Raw genomic sequence first — 20,341 nt, 5'->3', positions numbered from 1 at the left:
TCTGAGATACTACTATCCCGATTCCCCTTACGCGTGCCTATCCGACCGACGCGCACTGCAACACTGTTTGCTGAGAGTCGCGCCCGAATCAGCACGGTCCAGAACGGGTTGGTTTGTCGTGTCGCGAGAGAGACAAACTCATTCCTCGCTCATTTCAAAGACGACTTTTTCACGACCAGCTTTTTTGCGTACAAAGCTTATGTCATCAAATACGTTACGAACTTACCACCACCTTCGGGCTACTACTTACTAGTCACCAGGGGCGCAAGAACTACTTTCAGACTAGGGGGGCACATCATGATAGAGATCAACCTAGGGTACCCCCAAATTTAGTTTTCTCGCCGGTTTTAGGCCACTTATTTTTCATCCCTTGGCTTTTTCAACAAAAAAGAAAACATTTGCAAAAAAGTGCGGTATTCCGTCTTAAAGTTGTGGGGGCACCGCCCCCACGGCCCTAAAGTTAGGGGGGCAAGCTGCCCCCACTGCCCCCCCCCCCCGGTTCCCGCGCCCATGCTAGTCACTGTTGGTAGTGATTCTTATTGATTTTTTTTTTATGATTTTAAATATGTCTATTTAATGTTTTCTTATATTTTTCATTTCACTTTATACATTTTTACGTGTTTTTAAAGTACCTACACATCGTTTGTCTCTCAGTGTTCATATACACTGTTTGTTCAGTTATTCTGGTTTACCTTGTATCATGATTTCTTTCCCACCTTACATGGGATTTTAAAACTCTTGCTCATGGTCGTTTACATTGTTTTTCTTTATATTTTCGCTTCATCGCCTACTTCCTTGTATTGTTCATTGTTTTCTAGTTTATTTACATGTGTATCTGCGTTTTTTATCCGGGCGTGTGTATGCTGCCTGTGTGTGCCATATTTATTGTTTTTAATCTTGTGACTCTCTTTTAGTGGGTCAAGTGCCTGTTGACGGTCTGTTGAATAAATACAAAAAATACAAATAAATAAAGACGTCATTTTCAGTGACTGTGTAATTCCTGGACACTATGAACTCTGGCCCATTCAAGGCACTGGCCATTTTGAGCACTGGACACATCGTGCCCTGGACATTATGAGCCCCGGCCATTTCGAACACTGAACACATCGTGACCCGGACATTATGAACCCTGGCCATTTCGAGCACTGGACACATAGTGCCCTGGACATTATGAACCCTGGCCTCTTTGAAAATACCCTATCTGCAGCCAGTTGGCCGCATTTGGACCATGCAATCCCTGGACATTATGAACTCTGGCCCATTAAAGGCACTGGCCATTTCGACACTGGGCATACCGTACCCTAGACATTATGAGCCTTAGCCAGAATGAATGCCCCCTAGCCAGACTAGAGAGCGACCTTCGCCCCAGTGGGGGGGGGGGGCATATGTTACCACCCTGTCGCGTTTTTTTGCGTGTAAATAAAAAACCGCGGCGCGCAGCGCCGCGCCGCTTGGGGTAGCTTTTTGTACATCAATTTTGGACAATGTGTGAAATTTTTGACCCCAGGTCATGTCAGGTCAGGTCATCAGGTCAAGTTAACTGACCAAGCCTAAAAAAGTTTGCAATCATGTCCAGCCTGCAGTGTTTGTCAGAAAGGTTTCAAACTTGGTGGATTGCATGATGTTATGGGCGCCTATAATTTGTATATCTCGGATTTTTTTTATATCCGTGACCTAAGGTCAGGTCAGTGGCGTGACCTTACCATTATAAGGCAGTGGAGAAAAATGAAAATGCCTCTAAATCCGTGTGTACGCATAGGAACAGTCCAAATATTTCAGAATCACAATGATTTGGACCACCCGTGACGACCAAGGTGTATTTTTTGCTGATAGCCTCTAGAAAGGTCATCCGAGGTCATTTGAGGCTACAAACAGATTTTTGCCAATAACTCTCGATTGGAAAGAGATATGACGCTGGGGATGGCCTCATTGTGTTTGTCTTGTTGAGACGCATCGGATGATATGCAGCATGACCTTTTCCGGTCAGGTCATGACCTTGACCTGAAGTCAAATTTTCAAGTTGACCTTTCAAGGTCAAATTATAGTTCATTCGACGCGTCTCGTCGAGAGGAACACGATTCTGGCAATAGAAATGTTGTGGTTTTTTTTAGTCAAAAGTTATTGTCGAAAAACACATTTCGTAAAAACAGCTATTTTTGGAGTTTTTGCCCTCTGGAGGCTAAACCGTTGACCTGAGGTCAATTTTGATGATGACTCTATCAAAAGAAGAGTTCAAAAGTTATCGATTGCTTTTTTATGCGTTTTTCTAGCTATCATAGTTCCTGAGATAAATGCATGTTTTCTGAGAAATATAATGACATGGCAAATTTTGACCTTTGATGACCTCCAGTGACCCCAATATTGCTCTAAGATGAAAATGACCTAAATACTTTCAAACGTACGCATTGAGAGCTATCGATTGCTTTTTACTGCATCTTTCTAGCCCTCTTAGTTTTTGAGTTAGAGGTGGGTGGTAACATATGCCCCCCCCCCCCTCCCCCCACTAGGGCGAAGTTGGCTGAGACCGCCACTGGGGCGCGGGTTAAGTATGTGAGGGGCAGGCGGTCGGAACGCCTTGCGGTGTCATACTGATCTTAGTGATGTCGCCGCTACCGGCTCTACTGATTACCGCATGTGGGGACGGGCCACGATCTATCGCAGTCACTGCAGCGCAGCTGACTGGACCACCCCGTTCGACCAGAATTATGGAAAGCTGGCAGTGTGGTGCCGCCGGTCCATCGGGAAGATGAACGATGGAGGTCTGAGCCAAATGCGGTTACAGGAGCCAACACACGACCGTCTACGGTCGATCATAACGGCTTGCAAGACAGCCACCACCCCAACAGGCTGACGGTACTAATTGACACACAGTGCGGCCAGTCGTACGCAATGTGTTCGATCGGGAACATCAGCAGTCGGTTCGCCACGACTCAATGCTGGGTAGCCAGTCTGATACTCACGATTGAGGCGCAGTTCTTTCGGTCGGAAAATGGTGTGGTCGGTAGGAAAAGTCGGCAGCCGATTCGCCAGGACTGCAATGCTGAGTAGCCAGTCTGATAAACTCACGATTGAGACACAGTTCTGTCGGTCGGATATACAATGTGGTCGGTAAGAAACGTCGGCAGCCGGATCGCCAGGACTGCAGTGCTGGGTAGCCGCCAGGAGCCGCCAGCCCGCGCTGGTTCTGGGCATCCCGTGGCATAGCTGGACTGCCGAGGACAACGAGACGCAGCCAGAGACGGTGGTCGAAAACGCTAACAATCGGATGGACAGAGTGTATCTACCAGTCAAACACGGCCAGACTGACTAAGCGATAAGCGTATTAGCCCTCGCCGGACCTACTGGTTTTCTACATACGCGCCGGCCGAGGGGGGGGGGGAGGGGTGCGGGTACGACCCCCCTCGCCGTTTCGCCCCTGGTGGAGCTAGCGCGTCGAGGAAAAAACGAGCGTGTGCGCCGTTACGAGACGTAGAGATTGGTACCCGATTTTAAGGTCCTAAGTCAACCGGTGACCTCTGAAGTCAGGTCAAGTGCCCCAAGGTACGGTTCAGTTTTTGGTGAATAACTTTGCAAATAACGGCCGCAGAGCCGCGATTTTGGCAGCATCTTGTTGGCCTCGCTCAGGCGCGTCGAATTATATACTTTTTGTTTGGGTGAGGTCAGCTTAGGGTGTTGACCTCTGGTCACGGTCAGGTCTGCACCCCCAGGTCACAAATTGGTCGAAGTAGGTCATGTCGCATATCATTCGATTCGGCAGGTCTTCCTGGGTCCATTGGTGGCTTTCCCGACTCGCTAGCTCAATTTGATCGGGAGTTATTGACGAAAAACTAATATGACCCTAATGACGTCATAAATGACGTCACGGAAGGTCAACATTGCAAAAGTGACGCATCTCACCTTGCAAGGAGTGCATCAAATCACGATTCTGTGTGCTTGAGATAGTTGGAGATCGTTCCCGGCGCCAGAATAGTAGTTTTCATTTTTCCCCATTGACTTATAATAGTGAGGTCCTGACCTCATATGACCTTTAGAAAAGAATATGAGACATACAAGTTGTGACACTCGTAATGAATATTAGATCCTGCAAGTTTCATTTCCCTGTGAAAGCTCCTCTGGCAGTGAGGGCGTTGCGAAGTCACTGAGAGCTTTTTTGATTCCTTTTAAGCATATTAGGGGAATTGGTCTAAAACAACACCCTGATCATTTCTCCGAATATACCCCAAATACACTTTCTTTGAATATCGCTCTGAAATTCTCCTAATATACCCTACACTGAAAACCTTTTTGATTTCTTTTAAGCATATTAGGGGTTTTGGTCTAAAACAACACCCTGAATCCTGATCATTTCTTCGAATATTCCCAAACTATACCCTTGTTCTCTAAATAGCTCCCTTGAATTCTTCCAATATACCCTAGTAAGTCCCGAAGAGGAAAGGAATATGATTCCTGTTCTATTCCCTGCCATACCCACAGTACACTCCTTTTAACCTACCAAAATACCCTTACATCGAAACCTCTAGTATTCCTTCTAAGCGTATAAGGGGAATATTTTGCAAACTATACTCGCATTACACCACTTAACACTCCCGTATTATTCTGTGATTTCCATCACTAATCTCAATGTATTCTTGCATTAGAACCCACATAAACCCACCATAAGGGAAAATAATAATGCCCTAGGTATATTCGTCGTAGAACTTGCTCAGAAACTGTCTCATTACTCTCAGCTCCCTCGTCCGATTTCCCTTTATATATCGTAACACATCCAAAACTCACAGACATTTGGTCTTTTATTATTATTCATGTTTTACATTAGTGACAACAGCATGGACAACAGCATATCAGGGGTTTTGGTGTAAAACAACACCCTGATCATTTCTTTCGAACATACCCAAACTATACCCCTTCACCGTTTCTCTTCCGATAAGACGCAACTTGGGATAAGTAAATCTGAGATCATCATGAATGGATATTTAATATCTATTTCGGTTATAAAACACGAAAATCAACGGTGGTTTCAGCTACGCAAAAATGGCGTGTATGTTAAAGGTAGTGTGCCACCTTTGAAAGATTTCCCATTTTATTTTTCCTAGGATAAGAAGCTTCTGTTTTTACCTAATATCGCAAAGAAAATCAAAAATGGGCCTGGAATAGTGCCTTTTTCGCCTAAAAGTTTATCGGTTTTTCGATATGTATAACAACTGTAGTGGGCTGACCTGCAAACAGGCGTCGGCAACAATCGCGAATGCGGCGCACATGTGACAATAAGCAAAGGTCATTATAGAGTTACGACGTACGGGAATGAGTTATCAGCTGTCTAATCGTAGACAACACAATGTCGAGCCTTAAATTGTAAGCCTGTATTGGTATTGTTTCTTTTATTTGGCTGTCGAACATTATTTATGGTTTGAAATATGATTTTATGTAAAATAATTGATATGAAAAAGCCGTCTCTTAAGTTATGACCCCATTTCACCACACGCAAGTGGCAGAAATGACAATGATCAGCTGACGCAGTTTTCTTGGCCGAAGTCAGAGCGCGCGGCCCGACGCACCACCACCGCACCACAAAGTATGAGCAGAAGCCGCGCCCAAAGCCAGGGCCCCGGTAACGTGAGGTAGCCGAGTCGGGGCAGCGTGCGCTGACCCAAGCCGGGGCCGCAGCTTTGGGCGCGGTCTACCGCATCCCCGCGGGCAGCCCCGGGCTATCACATGACACCGGGAGGACGCGCGGCCCCGGCTTGGGTCAGCGCACGCTGCCCCGACTCGGCTACCTCACGTTACCGGGGCCCTGGCTTTGGGCGCGGTCTACCGCACCACCTAACAGGCGTGTTCGAAACCGCAGGAGATGATGATGAACGGGTTTATCGAAACTTGATTGGATGAGCATATCGGTAATAGCGATTTCAGTGTGTGCATTTATTGTTCATAGTGGTGTGAAATGTGGTTGGGGTACGACCGACAACCCGTCGGGGCGAATTTCGCACTGGGGTACTCAAAATTTGAAGAATTTAAGACGTTTCCATCAGTTTTGAAGGTATGGATAAGTTCTAAAAATCCGGTTCTCCTTATCTGGGCCATTAACTCCATACGGTCCAGGAAAGCTGGCACACTACCTTTAAATAACTGTTCATTACCAAAGAGATGTCATTAGAGCATTGCATATCCTGTAACAATTGCTGACTTTCACCTAGCAGCTTACACGACACATTTTTACAAGACAAAACTTATATGCCGGACCCTGTAAAAGGGATAATAGGACCAAATACTGCGCACTGCTTGGGTCCGGGCGCTGACCGTAAAATAGTCATGCAGATCTACACCGGGTGCGGGCAAACACGCCCACCAAGGGTCTCTTGGGTGAATTTTCCGGTTTCCGGCATGCCGAAAAGTCGTTGTCGTGCAGGTTTCGTCTTTTCTGGGTTCCACAGCTGTGCTTTCGATGTCCTCCACGACGTCCTTTGCTCGAATGATCAATGCACACACTACACACCCGCTATCACCCGCGCTGAGCACAACCGTCCTTCTCCACTGCACGCTCAAACTCAACTGGCGTGCTCAAACCCTTTGAAAATTGGCGCGCTTTCGGCCCAGCTGTCTGATCACGTGTCATGTACGTCACTGCCGGCACTGGATTGCAGTATGCTGATTGGGTGGCGGTTGCGAATCACCTGGCTCAAACGCACTTGCGCCGCGACTGGTTATAGCTGCCCATACCGCGCGTCAAAACAAGCTTATAGCTGCCTGTTATGTCGTCGCACCGCCCACACGCACTCAGCGAAGACGGCACCGCGTTTGGTGCTTTTTTAGTGGTCAGCAACACGTCCAGGGAGCGACTGCCCGTCCTCCCCGCCCGCCCGGCCGGCCAGTCCCGGCCCGCCGACCGGTCACCGCCGGAGGCGCCGAGCGGCACAGGTACGGTATCTGACAGTAGCGGCGGAGACTGTACACTTGGGTATATTAGAAGAATTCAAGGGAGGTCTTTAAAGAATAGGGGTATAGTTTGGGTATGTTCGTCAGGGTGTTGTTTTAAACCAAAACCCCTGATATGCTTAAGTTAAAAGGAATCATTTGAGGAATCATTTGAGTATCTTAAGGGCATTCCGCCAGGAAAACGGCAGAGTTATAGGAGCATGACACACCATGATCAAAGGGAATAGAGAATCGTTTTGGTTGTCAGTGGTTGCGACAAGTTGCAGAGGTTCACTTATGACGTCATAGGTCAGTGACCTGACCTGACCGGAAAATGCGGTTGGTGTCAAAAGATCCGGCTTGAATAAAAAATCAGGTATGCCAAGTGTCATCTCTCTATCGCCAGCGTGTTCGAAGCTATCGCGAAAAAAAAACCCTAGGGGAGAGTGACCCAATAACGCACACGTAAGGTTCCAATCGCAATTACGGCCAAATGGCTGCGCCGATAGGGGTGTAATCAGTTCACGCCAGTATGTTGGGCAATCAATTGTCTCTATAATCCCAGAGACGGAACCATGATGGCCGATGGGCTTTTAGTATGGCTATGACGACTGTTTTAAAAAAGGTCTGCATTTGTGCGTTATTGGGAACAGGCTTCCTAAAAACGCACAGCAAGAGCCCTTTATTACGCACATTTTTCAATGTATATGCAGCGATACGGCGTGCACTAAAATATCAACTTTTCATAGCACGTTCAGTCATTAACGTCTAAACTCACTCATGGTTAAGAAAAGAGGCATGTTTGTCTTGTTCAGTCTTTGGTGTCGTACTTTGTTAGAATCCATGCATGCATGCTTATAATTTTACAGTCGATTCGTTACTGATCCGTCTGAACTGACAAGCCTGCTTATGCCAGTGCGAAACTCTTAGCCACTCTTCTCGAAAATTATCACCTATTCCATTCCCGGCCCGGTCCAATGTAGAAAAAGAGCGCTCCATCAAAGAAATATGAGCCTCGTGATGCGGATAGGGGGAGGGGGGCAGAGTCACGAACGACGGACATGGCTTTCCGAAACAGGGTGGGGGAGTTTTCAGAAGGGCAAAAAGAAAAAAGTACCCAAGGTACCATCAAGTCAGGCAAAGGAAGCGTGATCCCTACATTTTTCTGATAAAAAAGAAATTGAACCGATTTCGAGATCAGCTCAGTGACCTCCGATAACCTCGACGCCTTTCCGTCATTTATCTATTTGTTTGTTGGCTGGTTGGTTGGTTTGCTTGTGTTTTTATGTAGGTAGGGACTGGATTCGAATCTGATATCAATTGTACGCAACACAGATTGGAGACTTATGGAGACTGTGCGCCTTTAAGAACGCGCCACTGTGCGTTTTTTGAGAACACGGTTCCTAATCACGCACACTCTTCCTTTTTTCTCCATATCACAAAGCTGACGCATCCTGGGTAAAAATGACCTCGAGAAACGTGAACAGCAAGCATTTTTGGGGTGAGACTAAATGCTTACTTCGAAATCTAAGCTGCGTTGCGGCATTAGCGGTTATGTGCGGCGTGTATGCCGGCGTGTATGCCCCAGCAACTGCCGGGTTAACTCGTTAAAGTGACCATCCCACCTTAACATTAGTTTTGAGTTGAGATAGCCAAATTGGTGGCCATGGCCTGAAAATACCGGTTTGGGCACTCACAACATCGAAAAATGCTTTAATTCGGAGATATGGAATTTCAAACTTGCAGTTTTCGGATTCTAAGGGGCTAATGCATTGGTATGCCCCCTTAGAATTTGTGACGTCAGCGGAGGTCTAACGATTTTTAAATCTTTTACTTAAACGTTTGGTAGCACGCGGTGGTATATGCTGCTTTGCGCGCAACAAATGCCGCACTTTCAAATAAAGTCGCTAGGAACAGCGGAGATCCCAAAAAGTAAACAATAGTAAAAGTCTAATATCTTGAAAACCGGTGAATATTTTTCGATGAAATTTGGTAGATATTCGTTTTCGCTCTTCCTGAACCGAGCGACATCACTTTCATGCCAATTCATTAACTTTTTTGAAGGTGGGAGGGTCCCTTTAACGGTGCAAAATACGGACGCCGGTGAAAACAGGGCGCCGGAGGGCATATTAGACACGTGACATTTGGAGCTTCTCCCCATGTATCTATGGTTCTCCCCCTCCGTGGGCCTTCTATGTACTAAACGTCACGTGTGAATTTCACGAACCTTGATGAAATCGCCCCAGGCGCCCTGTTTTCACCGTCGTCCCAAAATACCACCCCCAAGAGTTACATTTTCCAAATCAGCGCATCGCGGAGGCCCTGTATACCGGTTTTCAGCCAAATCGATAGACCCCGAAAATTTGCTGGTGAAATCGATAGGGGAGGACCGTACAAGAGTACCTACGCACCTAATGCATTTTGTCGTCTCACGCCGTTCGGTTTTGGTTTACGGCTACGATCAGTACCTATATTCCGATAAAGCCTGATCATTTGTCCACAAACTGTCATGACCACAGCGGCCTACGTCCAATTTAAAGCGTGACCGTAAGCAATTTTCTAACACCCTGTATTTGCGTACTCTTGCCCGATAGGCATTACAAGAGTACGCACTTCGTGCGGGTGGAGTACGCACTACGTGCGGGTGGAGTACGCACTACGTGTATGCATTCCTACTCGCTGGAATCAATGCATTCATGCAAGTAATTAAACTATTGTTATCTTTATTGCCGCAGCCACTAAAACGGTCACTCTTAACAGAGTCGAGGCGCCCCGCTGTGATCGTGCAAATGCCCCCTGGTCTACCAGAAACAGTAGACGCGTTTACATAGGGTTTGTTGCAAGCTTATATCTCCGTCCGTGATGTTGCAAAAGATGCCAATGGTGCTGAACAATTTACAAAATGATCCCCTCTAAATATTTGAAAACCACTGCATCGAAATTATCGCCAAATTAACGAGCTAGAGCCTCGTCAAATATGCTATGTAAACCGGGTTAGTGATGCTCTTCGTGGTTTCCCCAACTGCTCGGCGTCCCCCCGAGTGTCATCCACCTTGTTGGCCAATCCCGTGAATCTGCTGAGGGGTTGCGCGCCTGATGCACTAAGTTGATTAATGCAACACAACCACGCACTCGGAAAACTGCGTACTCTTGTCCGCCACGGCAATGCGTACTCATGGCCGACACATACGGTAGACACAAAGCGGGCTGAGAGCTGGCGCCACAGTCGTCGCGTAAACAACTGGGACTTGACACACACACCAGATTCCCCGTGGTATCTTGATAGGAAAAAACGAAAACTCTATTGCCGCTCCCTGAGGAAGGTCACACCTTTTCCTGCACCCCAAGAAGTCTAAAAGCGATGTGAAAAACACGTCTAAGCCTCTAAAAAAGACAAGTGAACCCGTAGCGCGCCCACCTTCCACCATCGAAGCCGCGTGACTGACAGCTTCCTTAGGACTCGAGATGACGCTGATGAGGCGTTGCTAAGCAACCGAAACAGCTGCTGCGTACTCTTGTCGCCTGCGTCCTCTTACGCGCCCTTACCCTATATGCTGTTGAAATGTTAACGGATCGCTAACTCGTTAACGGTGCAAAATACCATCCCAAAGAGGTACATTTTCGAAATCAGCGCATCGAGGAGGCCAAGTATACTGGTTTTCAGCCAAATCGAAAGACCGCACCGTTTCCCGTTAAAATGTTAATTGGCCATTAACTCGTTAACCCTCGCCCGCACATGCCATTTTCACATCCTAGAACGCACATGGGGGGGGGGGTGGTTGCCACCCCCCCCCCGCGCCATTTCGTTCCTGTTGGAGATAGAGCTTAGCGGTAAAGACCAAAAAGATTCTTTGGGAAGAGACGAATCCAATGATACCCAGTTTTACCTTCTCAGGTCAGTCATTGACCTTCCAGGTCAGGTCAAACTAAAAAATGTTGCTGTTTTTGGTCAACGTTGGATATCAAGTGCGCTGCTTATCATATACCGATGACGATGCCGTTTTCTGGTGCCAAGCCAGCTAGAACCTCTTTGTCACACTACCCGACCAGCTTTTTGCTGCTGAGGTCATTTCAGGTCAAGTTAGGTCAAGGTCAATTATATGTGTTTGTATGTCTGTGTGTGTCTGTGTGTATACTGATGTGTGCACCGATTGTTTATGTGTCCATATTACATGAAATCATGATCTGAGAAGCTTTTACCAAAAATGCAGTCAAAAAACTTCACAAAAAGTAAATTTCGCTTGCCTAAAACGCAATTATCTTAGATGACCTAGGTTGACCTTGACCTTGACCTTGACATCTGTACATCGTCGAACAACATGTTCCATGATAGGTGGGAGGTAAGACTGGCAAAAAAGGCCGAAATCAAGGTGTCAAAAGCTCACAAGGCCCATAGCCAACGCAAGATGTTGAGAATTGGCCATTTGGGTCATGACATGACCTGAAAACCAAGGTCATATCTCCGAAACCAAAAACCACAGAAACTTGAAATTTTAGTGGACATCAAGAAAGGATAGAGGAGCAGCTATACGAAAAATCAGCCTTCTAGCTCTAAAAATGTTGAGTGCAGAGCAGAACGACTACCTGGGGGGGGTGGCAACCACCCCCCCCCCATGTGCGGGCGAGGGTTAACGGTGCAAAATACCACCCGAAAGAGGTACATTTTCGGAATCAGCGCATCGAGGAGACCCTGTACAACGATTTTAAGCCAAATCGAAAGACCCCGAAAATTTGCTGCTGAAATCGATATATGCTGTTGAAATGTAAACAGATCGTTAACTCGTTAACGGTGCAAATTACCACCCCAAAGAGGTACATTTTCGGAATCAGCGCATCGAGGAGGCCCTGTATACCGGTTTTCAGCCAAATCGAAAGAACCCACCGTTTCCCGTTAAAATGTTAATTGGTCGTTATCTCGTTCACGGTGCAAAATACCATCCGAAAGAGGTACATTTTCGGAATCAGCGCATCGAGGAGACCCTGTACACCGATTTTAGGCCAAATCGAATGACCCCGAAAATTTGCCCACCCCAAAGAGATACATTTTCGAAATAAGCGCATCGAGGAGGCCCTGTATACTGATTTTCAGCCAAATCGAAAGACCTCGCCGTTTCCCGTTTAAATGTTAATTGGTCGTTAACTCGTTAGCAGTGCGAAATACCACCCCAAAGAGGTACATTTTCGGAATCAGCGCATCGGGGAGACCCTGTACACCGATTTTAAGCCAAATCGAAAGACCCCGAAAATTTGCTGCTGAAATCGATATATGCTGCTGAAATATAAACGGATCGTTAACTCGTTAACGGTGCAAAATACCACCCCAAAGAGGCACATTTTCGAAATCAGCGCATCGAGGAGGCCCTGTATACCGGTTTTCAGCCAAATCGAAAGACCCCGCCGTTACCCGTTAAAATGTTAATTGGTCGTTAACTCGTTAACGGTGCAAAATACCACCCCAAACAGGTACATTTTCGGAATCAGCGCATCGAGGAGGCCCTGGATACCGATTTTCAGCCATATCGAAAGACCCCGCCATTTCCCGTTAAAATATTAATTGGTCGTTAACTCGTTAACGGTGCAAAATGCCACCCCAGAAAGGTGCATTTTCGGAATCAGCGCATCGAGGAGGCCCTGTATACTAATTTGAGCCAAATCGAAAGACCCCGCCGTTTCCCGTTAAAATGTTAATTGGTCGTTAACTCGATTCATAATGTATTTGAAGTTCAAATACATTTATAATTCTTCCCGCATCAATCGCATCAGGGAGGTGCGTGCGATTGATGCGAGCGTGCTTCCATGTATTTGAATAGGCTCTGGCATGCGATTTCCTGACTGCGGAAAGAGTCTGTTTCAGTCATAAGGGCTATCGGCGGACCCTACAACCCGTAGGGGGGTTGGCGTTTCGGCCCCCCTAAGATCTCGGAAATTTACCGGCCGATTTTCAAAATTCAAACGGCGTTCGATAGCCACATCGAGGAACTACCTTGTGACCAAATTTCATTGACCTAGGTCAAACCGATGACTATTGAACACCATCGATGGTACATTGCTCGTCAAACGCATACTTTGCTATCTGAGGTCACTGATACCAGGTCAGTTCACAGAGGTCAGGTCACTGGGGGTCCCAATATGAAAGTGTCATGTGATACATGTTTCATGGTCCATTTTACATGACAAATGCGATTATGTGGGTCAGGCAGCCTTTGGGGCCATTTAGGCTACGTTCTGGTGAAGTTCAGGTCAAGTTTAGGTCAAATTAGGTCAAATTTCAAAGTTGATATTTTTGCCTAAAATGAGTAATTGATTCGATGCAGCTCGTCATTGGGAGTCTAATGGTGATCTTTGTTTTGCCCTACGTGGTCTAGAATTGCCGAAAATTGAGCTTAGAAATTTGACGTCATCATTTTTTAACGTTTTTTTTTCGCCATAACTTGGCCAAAAAGAAGAGATATCGATCTGAATTTTGGTATGTAGATAGAAGACGGTAGTGACTATCATACCTGTTCCGTTTTTTCGAAACTGATTTTTTTATTTCTTTGCTAATATATCCAAAAAATTACTTTTTTGATTTTTTAGGGTCAAAATTCAAATATTTTAAAAATCAGAGATAGCAGTTTTGTAGCCCTGTTAATTTTACACCTTTAATGTCTTAATCATTTTTTGTACCTTCAAAGCTGTAGGCCTGAAAGCTTTTCTCGCGAAGCTCTTTTTTCGGCGAAAATGGCAGAACATGTCATTCTGACGTCATTTGTGGCCAAACTATCAAAGCCTCTGGAATTTTTTTGTCACAATGTGTAAAATTGATGCCCGGAGGGGTCCTGAAAGTTTGGCGGCGATATCTGCAGCTGTTTAGGAGATATTGACGGAAATGGATAGGGGACCGTTTTGCCCCCTCCCCTACGGAGCGCGGGTTAGGTGAGGTTAGGTAAGATTTGGTTGGGTAGAATAGACTATGTAATCCCTGGACACTATGAAGTCTGGCTCATTCAAGGCACTGGCAATTTTGAACACTGGACCAATGGGGGGGGGGAGGGGGACCAACGTGCCCTGGGCATTATGAACCCTGGCCATTTCGAACCCTGGACACATCGGCCCTGAACATTGTGAACCCTGGCCTCTTTGATTTTACCCTATCTGCAGCCAGTTGGCCACCTTTGGACCATTTAATCTCTGAACAATATGAACACTCGCCAATTCAAGGCCCTGGCTATTTCAAACGCTGGACACATCGTGCCCTGGAAATTATGAATCCTGGTCTAAATGATACGCACCCGCCGGCGCGTCTTTAGAAAACAAATAGGTCCGGCGAGGGTCAACATAATGGGCAGCGGAGTAGTCAAGTAATCTTGGGGCAGCGTTCCGGACGATCGACCTGCGACCTAGCGTTCGGTAAGCATCATTGATGGAAACTCCAAGATTCTTACAGTGAGATACTCCCAAGATCCTTACGGAAACTCCCGACGGTAAGCATTAGGGTCTATGGGGAGGGCGCATTGCGGCCTGTTTTTAAACGGGTATTAGACCGCTATGCGCATTTATTTTTAGGTTTTCAACACAGACAAAATTGATCAGGCTATCAAATGAGACCACTGACCAAAACTATTATTTTCCGTTGCGCACAAAAGTCGTACACGAGGGCGGAATACAGGCGACCTTGAAAGTGAGGTCCATTTGTAGTGTTTTTCTCTTACTTACGCGTAAACTTCTCTGCCAGTGAAAGCTTACGCGGCGCCAGTAAAAACGGGACCAACACACAAGGCGTAAAAAAAAAACAAGGCAATGTGATTGGTCGGCACATCGAACAGTCTGTCACAGCGACTTTGACTAGACCACGGCCAGTCGGCGCGCCACAGTCAGGTCACCACCAGGTGGCGTGAGAAGGGGCGTCGGCAGGATTACAATGTGACGGAATATAACACACAGAAAAGCGCCGCGAATAAAAAATTTCCAATAATAGGGGAAGGTGGGACATACCGGGGCAATATGAGAAAGTACATTTTATTCTAATCAGGCGTTGCTATCTGGAATGGCAATTTAACCCGCGCCCCAGTGGCGGTCTCAGCCAACTTCGCCCTAGTGGGGGGGGGGGGGCATATCTTACCACCCACCTCTAACTCAAAAACTAAGAGGGCTAGAAAGACGCAGTAAAAAGCAGTCGATAGCTCTCAATGCGTACGTTTGAAAGTATTCAGGTCATTTTCATCTTAGAGCAATATTGGGGTCACTGGAGGTCATCAAAGGTCAAAATTTGCCAAATGTCATTATATTTCTCAGACAACATGCACATATCTCAGGAACTATGATAGCTAGAAAAACGCATGGAAAAGCAATCGATAGCTTTTGAACTCTTCTTTTGATAAGGCTCTCATCAAAATTGACCTCAGGTCAACGGTTTAGCCCCCAGAGGTAAAAAACTCCAAAAATAGCTGTTTTTGCGAATTGTGTTTTTCGACAATAACTTTTGACTTAAAAAAGCCACAACGTTTATATTGCCAGAATCGTGTTCCTCTCGACGAGGCGCGTCGAATGAACTATAATTTGACCTTGAAAGGTCAACTTGAAAATTTGACCTCAGGTCAAGGTCATGACCTGACCGGAAAAGGTCATGTTGCATATCATTCGATGCGTCTCAACAAGACAAACACAATGAGGCCATCCCCAGCGTCCTATCTCTTTCCAATCGAGAGTTATTGGCAAAAATCTGTTTGTAGCCTCAAATGACCTCGGATGACCTTTCTAGAGGCTATCAGCAAAAAACGCACCTTGGTCGTCACGGGTGGTCCAGATCATTGTGATTCTGAAATATTTGGACTGTTCCTTTGCGTACACACGGATCTAGAGGCATTTTCATTTTTCTCCATTGCCTTGTAATGGTAAGGTCACGCCACTGATCTGACCTTAGGTCACGGATATAAAAATCCGAGATATACAAATTGTAGGCGCCCATAACATCATGCAATCCACCAAGTTTGAAACCTTTCTGACAAACACTGCAGGCTGGACATGATTGCAAACTGTTTTTAGGCTTGGTCAGTTAACTTGACCTGGTGACCTGACCTGACATGACCTGGGGTCAAAAATTTCACACATTGTCCAAAATTGATGTACAAAAAGCTACCCCAAGCGGCGCGGCGCTATTTACACGCAAAAAACGCGACAGGGTGGTAACATATGCCCTCCCCCCCACTGGGGCGAAGGTTAAACTTCGCTCATTTGCCGCCCTTTTCCGGTGGACGCCTGCGGGAGGCGGCGTTGCTGAGGATCGTGGGTAAGGCACTCTGCTGGAGCACGAGCGCGGAGACCTCCGTCGCGTTGGTCGGGAGGGCGCCGATGCGCTAATGTAGGCACGAGCAAGTAGAGGATGCACGAGTGCATATTCCAGGCAAGTTTTGGTAAATAAATATGGCATCGACATGACCTTTAAGCTATCGCATTTTGAAAATTTGTCCACTATTTTAGGGGACAGATGTTACTAAATTTTTCGTCGCGATCGGTCGCTTTTTGCGCGAATTATTTGCAAAAAAAACGAGCTGGGTTCATGCGACCCCCCCCCCCCCTAACTACAACAAGTGCGACAGTTTAGGCTCTAAAAGGTGTTTGCCATGTCGGGCTGTGGCGGTCACCACCGCTTGGCCCGTCTGGCGCAGCAGGCGGTCACGACACAGTCGATGATCTCGACGAGGGTGAGCAGCGAACCTCCGAGCATCAGGCCCAGGCTGCCGCCCACCTCCGAGATGAACGTCTGGAACGAGTAGGCCTCGCGCTCGTTGATAACTTGCACCAGCGGCGGCAGCGACAGGTCCACCCGCGACGCGTTCTTTCCGATCATGGACGGGTAGTCCTGGTAGACGACGGTGTCCTCCAGTTGCCAAACGGTCTGCTGCTGGACCTCGTACCGCTCGGAGGCGCACGGCTGGACGCACTCGCAGCCGGACGACATCTGCAGGAAGGAGTCCTCGTCCAGGTGGTGGTGTGCCGGGCTGTTCCTGGCCAGCTCGGCCAGCGAGCGGCACGGCGGCACCTCGGGCGGGTACGCGTGGTTCTCGAACCAGGGAACACGGCAGCTCACAGTCATGTTTAGCCTCGTCATCAGACAGAACCCTATGCATTCGTTGTAGCGCAGTTCGGCCTGTTCAGCTGCGTTGCACTGACCTGTGGACTGCAGCAGCGACTTTCTGATGTGCGTCAGTCGAATGTTGTACCATTTGTTGACTGCGACTCTGAGCCACATCGTGAGTCCCGTGAATATGGATATCTCGTCAAAGGGAATCTGGTGCGAGTGAATGTGAATCCACCATCCAGAGTGTTCATAGCTGTCGAGCTGCTGTGTCTCGTTGAAGGCGAGAATCACCTGCCCCGTGGAAGAGCGCTTTTTCACCGTCGCGTTGGTCTTGAATGTCGTGCACATGCCGTTGGCCAGGGTTGCGACGGGCGTGAGTGAGCCGACCTCTGAGCACAGCCTGCCCTGCACCTCGCACCAGAACATCATGTCGCTCCAATTGTACACGGCGTCGCTGTAGAACTCGCCGATGTCGTCGAAGCTGCTCCAGTTAAGCGCGGCGAAGCTGCGGTGGCGAAACTCTGTCCATGTCACGCCCTCGTTCGTGTACCGCAGCACGCGGTTCTTTTTGAACACGTTGCCATGGCAGACGGTGATGGCCGGTACGGGGATGTTGTCGAGCATCTGGCGGGACCACTGGCGCGTGGTCCCGCCGGCCTGCACGCGAGTGATGCACTCCTTCAGCTGGAAGCACAGCCAGACGAGTAGGCCGGCGATCACCAGGAACCAGGCGGCACGGCGCAGCCAAAAGGCCCCTGGGGGCAGAGTGGCAATCGTCATCACCAATATCGTCCGATGCTTACCGGTCGAAGACTCAGTCCTGTGCTAAAACGATACAAGCCTCAGTGCATGCTCTCTGTTCATCACGAAGGGCCAGCCTAGTAACGTCGGAACTATATACAGAAGAGTGGTCGATGCCACCATAGTGAAACTACTTTGCGTGTTCAATGTGAACAGTGCTCGGCAAAAAACAAACATACGGCTGGTTCTCGGGGTAACAGGCAATGAATTCGCCATATTACTGGCAGACTCAATGGTGCCTGGGGCTGCAGCCGAATGCTTTCCAGCTCACCGGGGTTACAGAAAATAATTTACCAGGGTTCCAGACGGCTGTTCACCGTGGTTACAGACGGCTGCTTACCAGGGTTACGTACAATTTACCAGGGTTACAGACGATTGCTTACCGGGATTACAGACGAGCGACACGCCGGTGATGCTCAGCTGAGTGACGACGTCGGAGGCGGGCGGCGGCGGCGGGCCGGGCCGCTCGCGGTAGCCGCTCCAGGCCGGCCGTGCCGGCTGCGGACGCGCCGAGCCGTCCGCCGGAGCCGCCATCCGGATTGTCCAGATGATGTTCTCCTTCTTCTCCGCCATCAGAAAAACCACACTGACCGAGATCCGAGCGGTGAGTTATAGGCTTTGAAGTGAACTGCCGTTTGACACGTGCAGCATCTAAAATGACATAAAAATGTGCCGAACGGAAAGAAGCTCTACCTTAATCCGTGTATTTACTCGAGGTATATAAGTACAGGCTAGTTTTCTATTGAGTTACTTAACCCTCGCCTGCACAGGCCATTTTGAGTCCTTCGACGGCACAAGGGGGGGGGGGGTACGACCCCCCTCGCGTTTGGCCCCTGATGGAGCTAGAGCTTCGCAGAAAAATGAGCGTGCTGCCCGTCACAAGAGGAAGCCAATGCTACCCAATAAGGTCCTAGGTCATCGGTTGACCTTCCAGGTCAGGCCAATGACCCAAAAATCGGGAATATCGGGACCTGATAGAAAGTCGTAGTGTGGCTGCTAATGGGTTTTCCGGGGTGCTGATCACGAATATCGTGTTATGTGGTATGACAGTTTGACGTTTGTGAAAAGCGATAATGTGTGCAATATATGTGTTCACATTATCGCTTTTCACAATATCGTGTTAGTTTTGATCACAGATGATGTCGTTAAGCGTTTAGACCAGGTCGGGTCAGGTCAGGTTAGGTCAACCGGTAGGGGTCGTGACGGGTATTCGTAGTACCTGTCATCCGCCTCTGACAGCTTCGTAACATGTTACAAAGGCACCAAAACTACTTCGTAAATGTTCAAATGGTTGCTAAATTCGAATTCAGCTCCAAAAAATAGCCCAGAAACATGTAAAACTCGAAAAAGTGAAGCGAGGTCACCAAAGGTCAATGACCTGACTTGACCTTCAGGTGACCTTGACACCCACCCTAATGCATGGGAGCAACATCAAATCACATGTTTGAACGCTTGAAACCACGAAAAGCTTGCAAACGCTTGCAAAACTAATGCGAGCCGACACACGCGGAATCGCGATTCCGGCCAAACATGGTCTCGGAAAAGAGGTCACAGGTCAAAGGTCATTTGGGTCAGGGTCATGAAACTTTCAGGGTGGGTGTAAAATTGATCAATGCGAGGGTACTAAAAGTTTCGTCGCAATGGGCCGCTTTTTACGCGAGTTATTCGCGAAAAACCTTAGGGGGGTTACATCAACCCTCTCTGTGCCGGCGAGGGTTAACCCGCTCCCCCTTGAGGTCTGGCAGGCTCCACGTCCTGTTTGGGGGGAGGCGCAAGGGAAGGGCCCACGTTAACCCGCGGGCGCAAGGGGCCCCCCGTCGTATATCCGGAACCAATAGCCGGATCGGAAAAATTCGAACGGCATTCGAAAGAGGTCATCGAGACGCACAAGATAGGATATCGATGACCTTGATATTTGACCTGTGACGTCACAGGGAGGTCAAACAAGGTCAAATCAGTCCAATTTACATTGACAGAAGTCGGTCATAAAAATGAAATTTAAGTTTCCAAAATGAGTCTGGACATGATGTATACTATATACCTAATAGATCTGGCATGTGGATAGTAAGTAGTAACTCAACAAAACACACCAACAACTTTTTTTAAAATGTTAAAGTGACTTTTCTCACGTAAAGAATCATTCAGTCAGGAAGAGGTTGGGGTAAGACGGGCAACTATGAATCCAATGGGTCTGTTAATGGTGAAATTTTTTTTTGTTGCTCTAGGAAAAAAGAAGCATTTCTAATAAGAATATGTTCCATTCCGATACTCACAGACTGTTAGCAATATTCCTTCGGCACAGTTTATTCTCGAATAATGAATGTGAAAAACGGTTCTACACGGCTTCCGAACTAGGGCCTATATACGAGCATACGCCTTCTGGACGAATCTCGTATCGTATACTGCCATTTCCGAAGCACTTGAGACCAACGAGCGACTGTATCAATGTGGCTTATCTCGGGACTTTGTTGCGAGCTGTGCTGGTCGTTGAAAGAAGATGGCCGTCTTGCCCTACCCATGTGACCGTCTTACCCCATGGGGTGGGGTAAGACGGGTTTTTGCAAGGTT

General features: G+C 47.7%; 1 protein-coding gene across 1 annotated transcript; it reads right to left on the bottom strand.

Annotated features, from left to right (window-relative positions):
- Window positions 1-16,531: 16,531 nt before the first annotated feature.
- LOC122385504 (acid-sensing ion channel 4-like) lies at window positions 16,532-18,346 on the bottom strand. Its single transcript, XM_043373830.1, has 2 exons — window positions 18,157-18,346; window positions 16,532-17,727 (listed from the first exon to the last, which is right to left on the bottom strand). The coding sequence occupies exons 1-2, from the start codon at window positions 18,344-18,346 to the stop codon at window positions 16,532-16,534; spliced, it is 1,386 nt and encodes a 461-aa protein (XP_043229765.1).
- Window positions 18,347-20,341: the final 1,995 nt, after the last annotated feature.

Source organism: Amphibalanus amphitrite, unplaced genomic scaffold (assembly GCF_019059575.1).
Source record: "Amphibalanus amphitrite isolate SeventyFive unplaced genomic scaffold, NRLGWU_Aamphi_draft 000221F_arrow, whole genome shotgun sequence".
In the NCBI taxonomy this organism is placed as follows: Eukaryota; Metazoa; Arthropoda; class Thecostraca; order Balanomorpha; family Balanidae; genus Amphibalanus; species Amphibalanus amphitrite.
The sequence above is the reverse complement of the archived record's forward strand: the minus strand, read 5'-3'. Positions and strand labels throughout refer to the sequence as shown.

Bases quoted from the DNA above. Each gene is read 5' to 3' on its own strand.
- LOC122385504 (XM_043373830.1), bottom strand. From the start codon at position 18,346: ATGGCGGAGAAGAAGGAGAACATCATCTGGACAATCCGGATGGCGGCT. The intron at 17,728-18,156 runs GTAAGCAATCGT...CTCTGCCCCCAG, and splicing joins GTCGCTCGTCTGTAATCCCG to GGGCCTTTTGGCTGCGCCGT.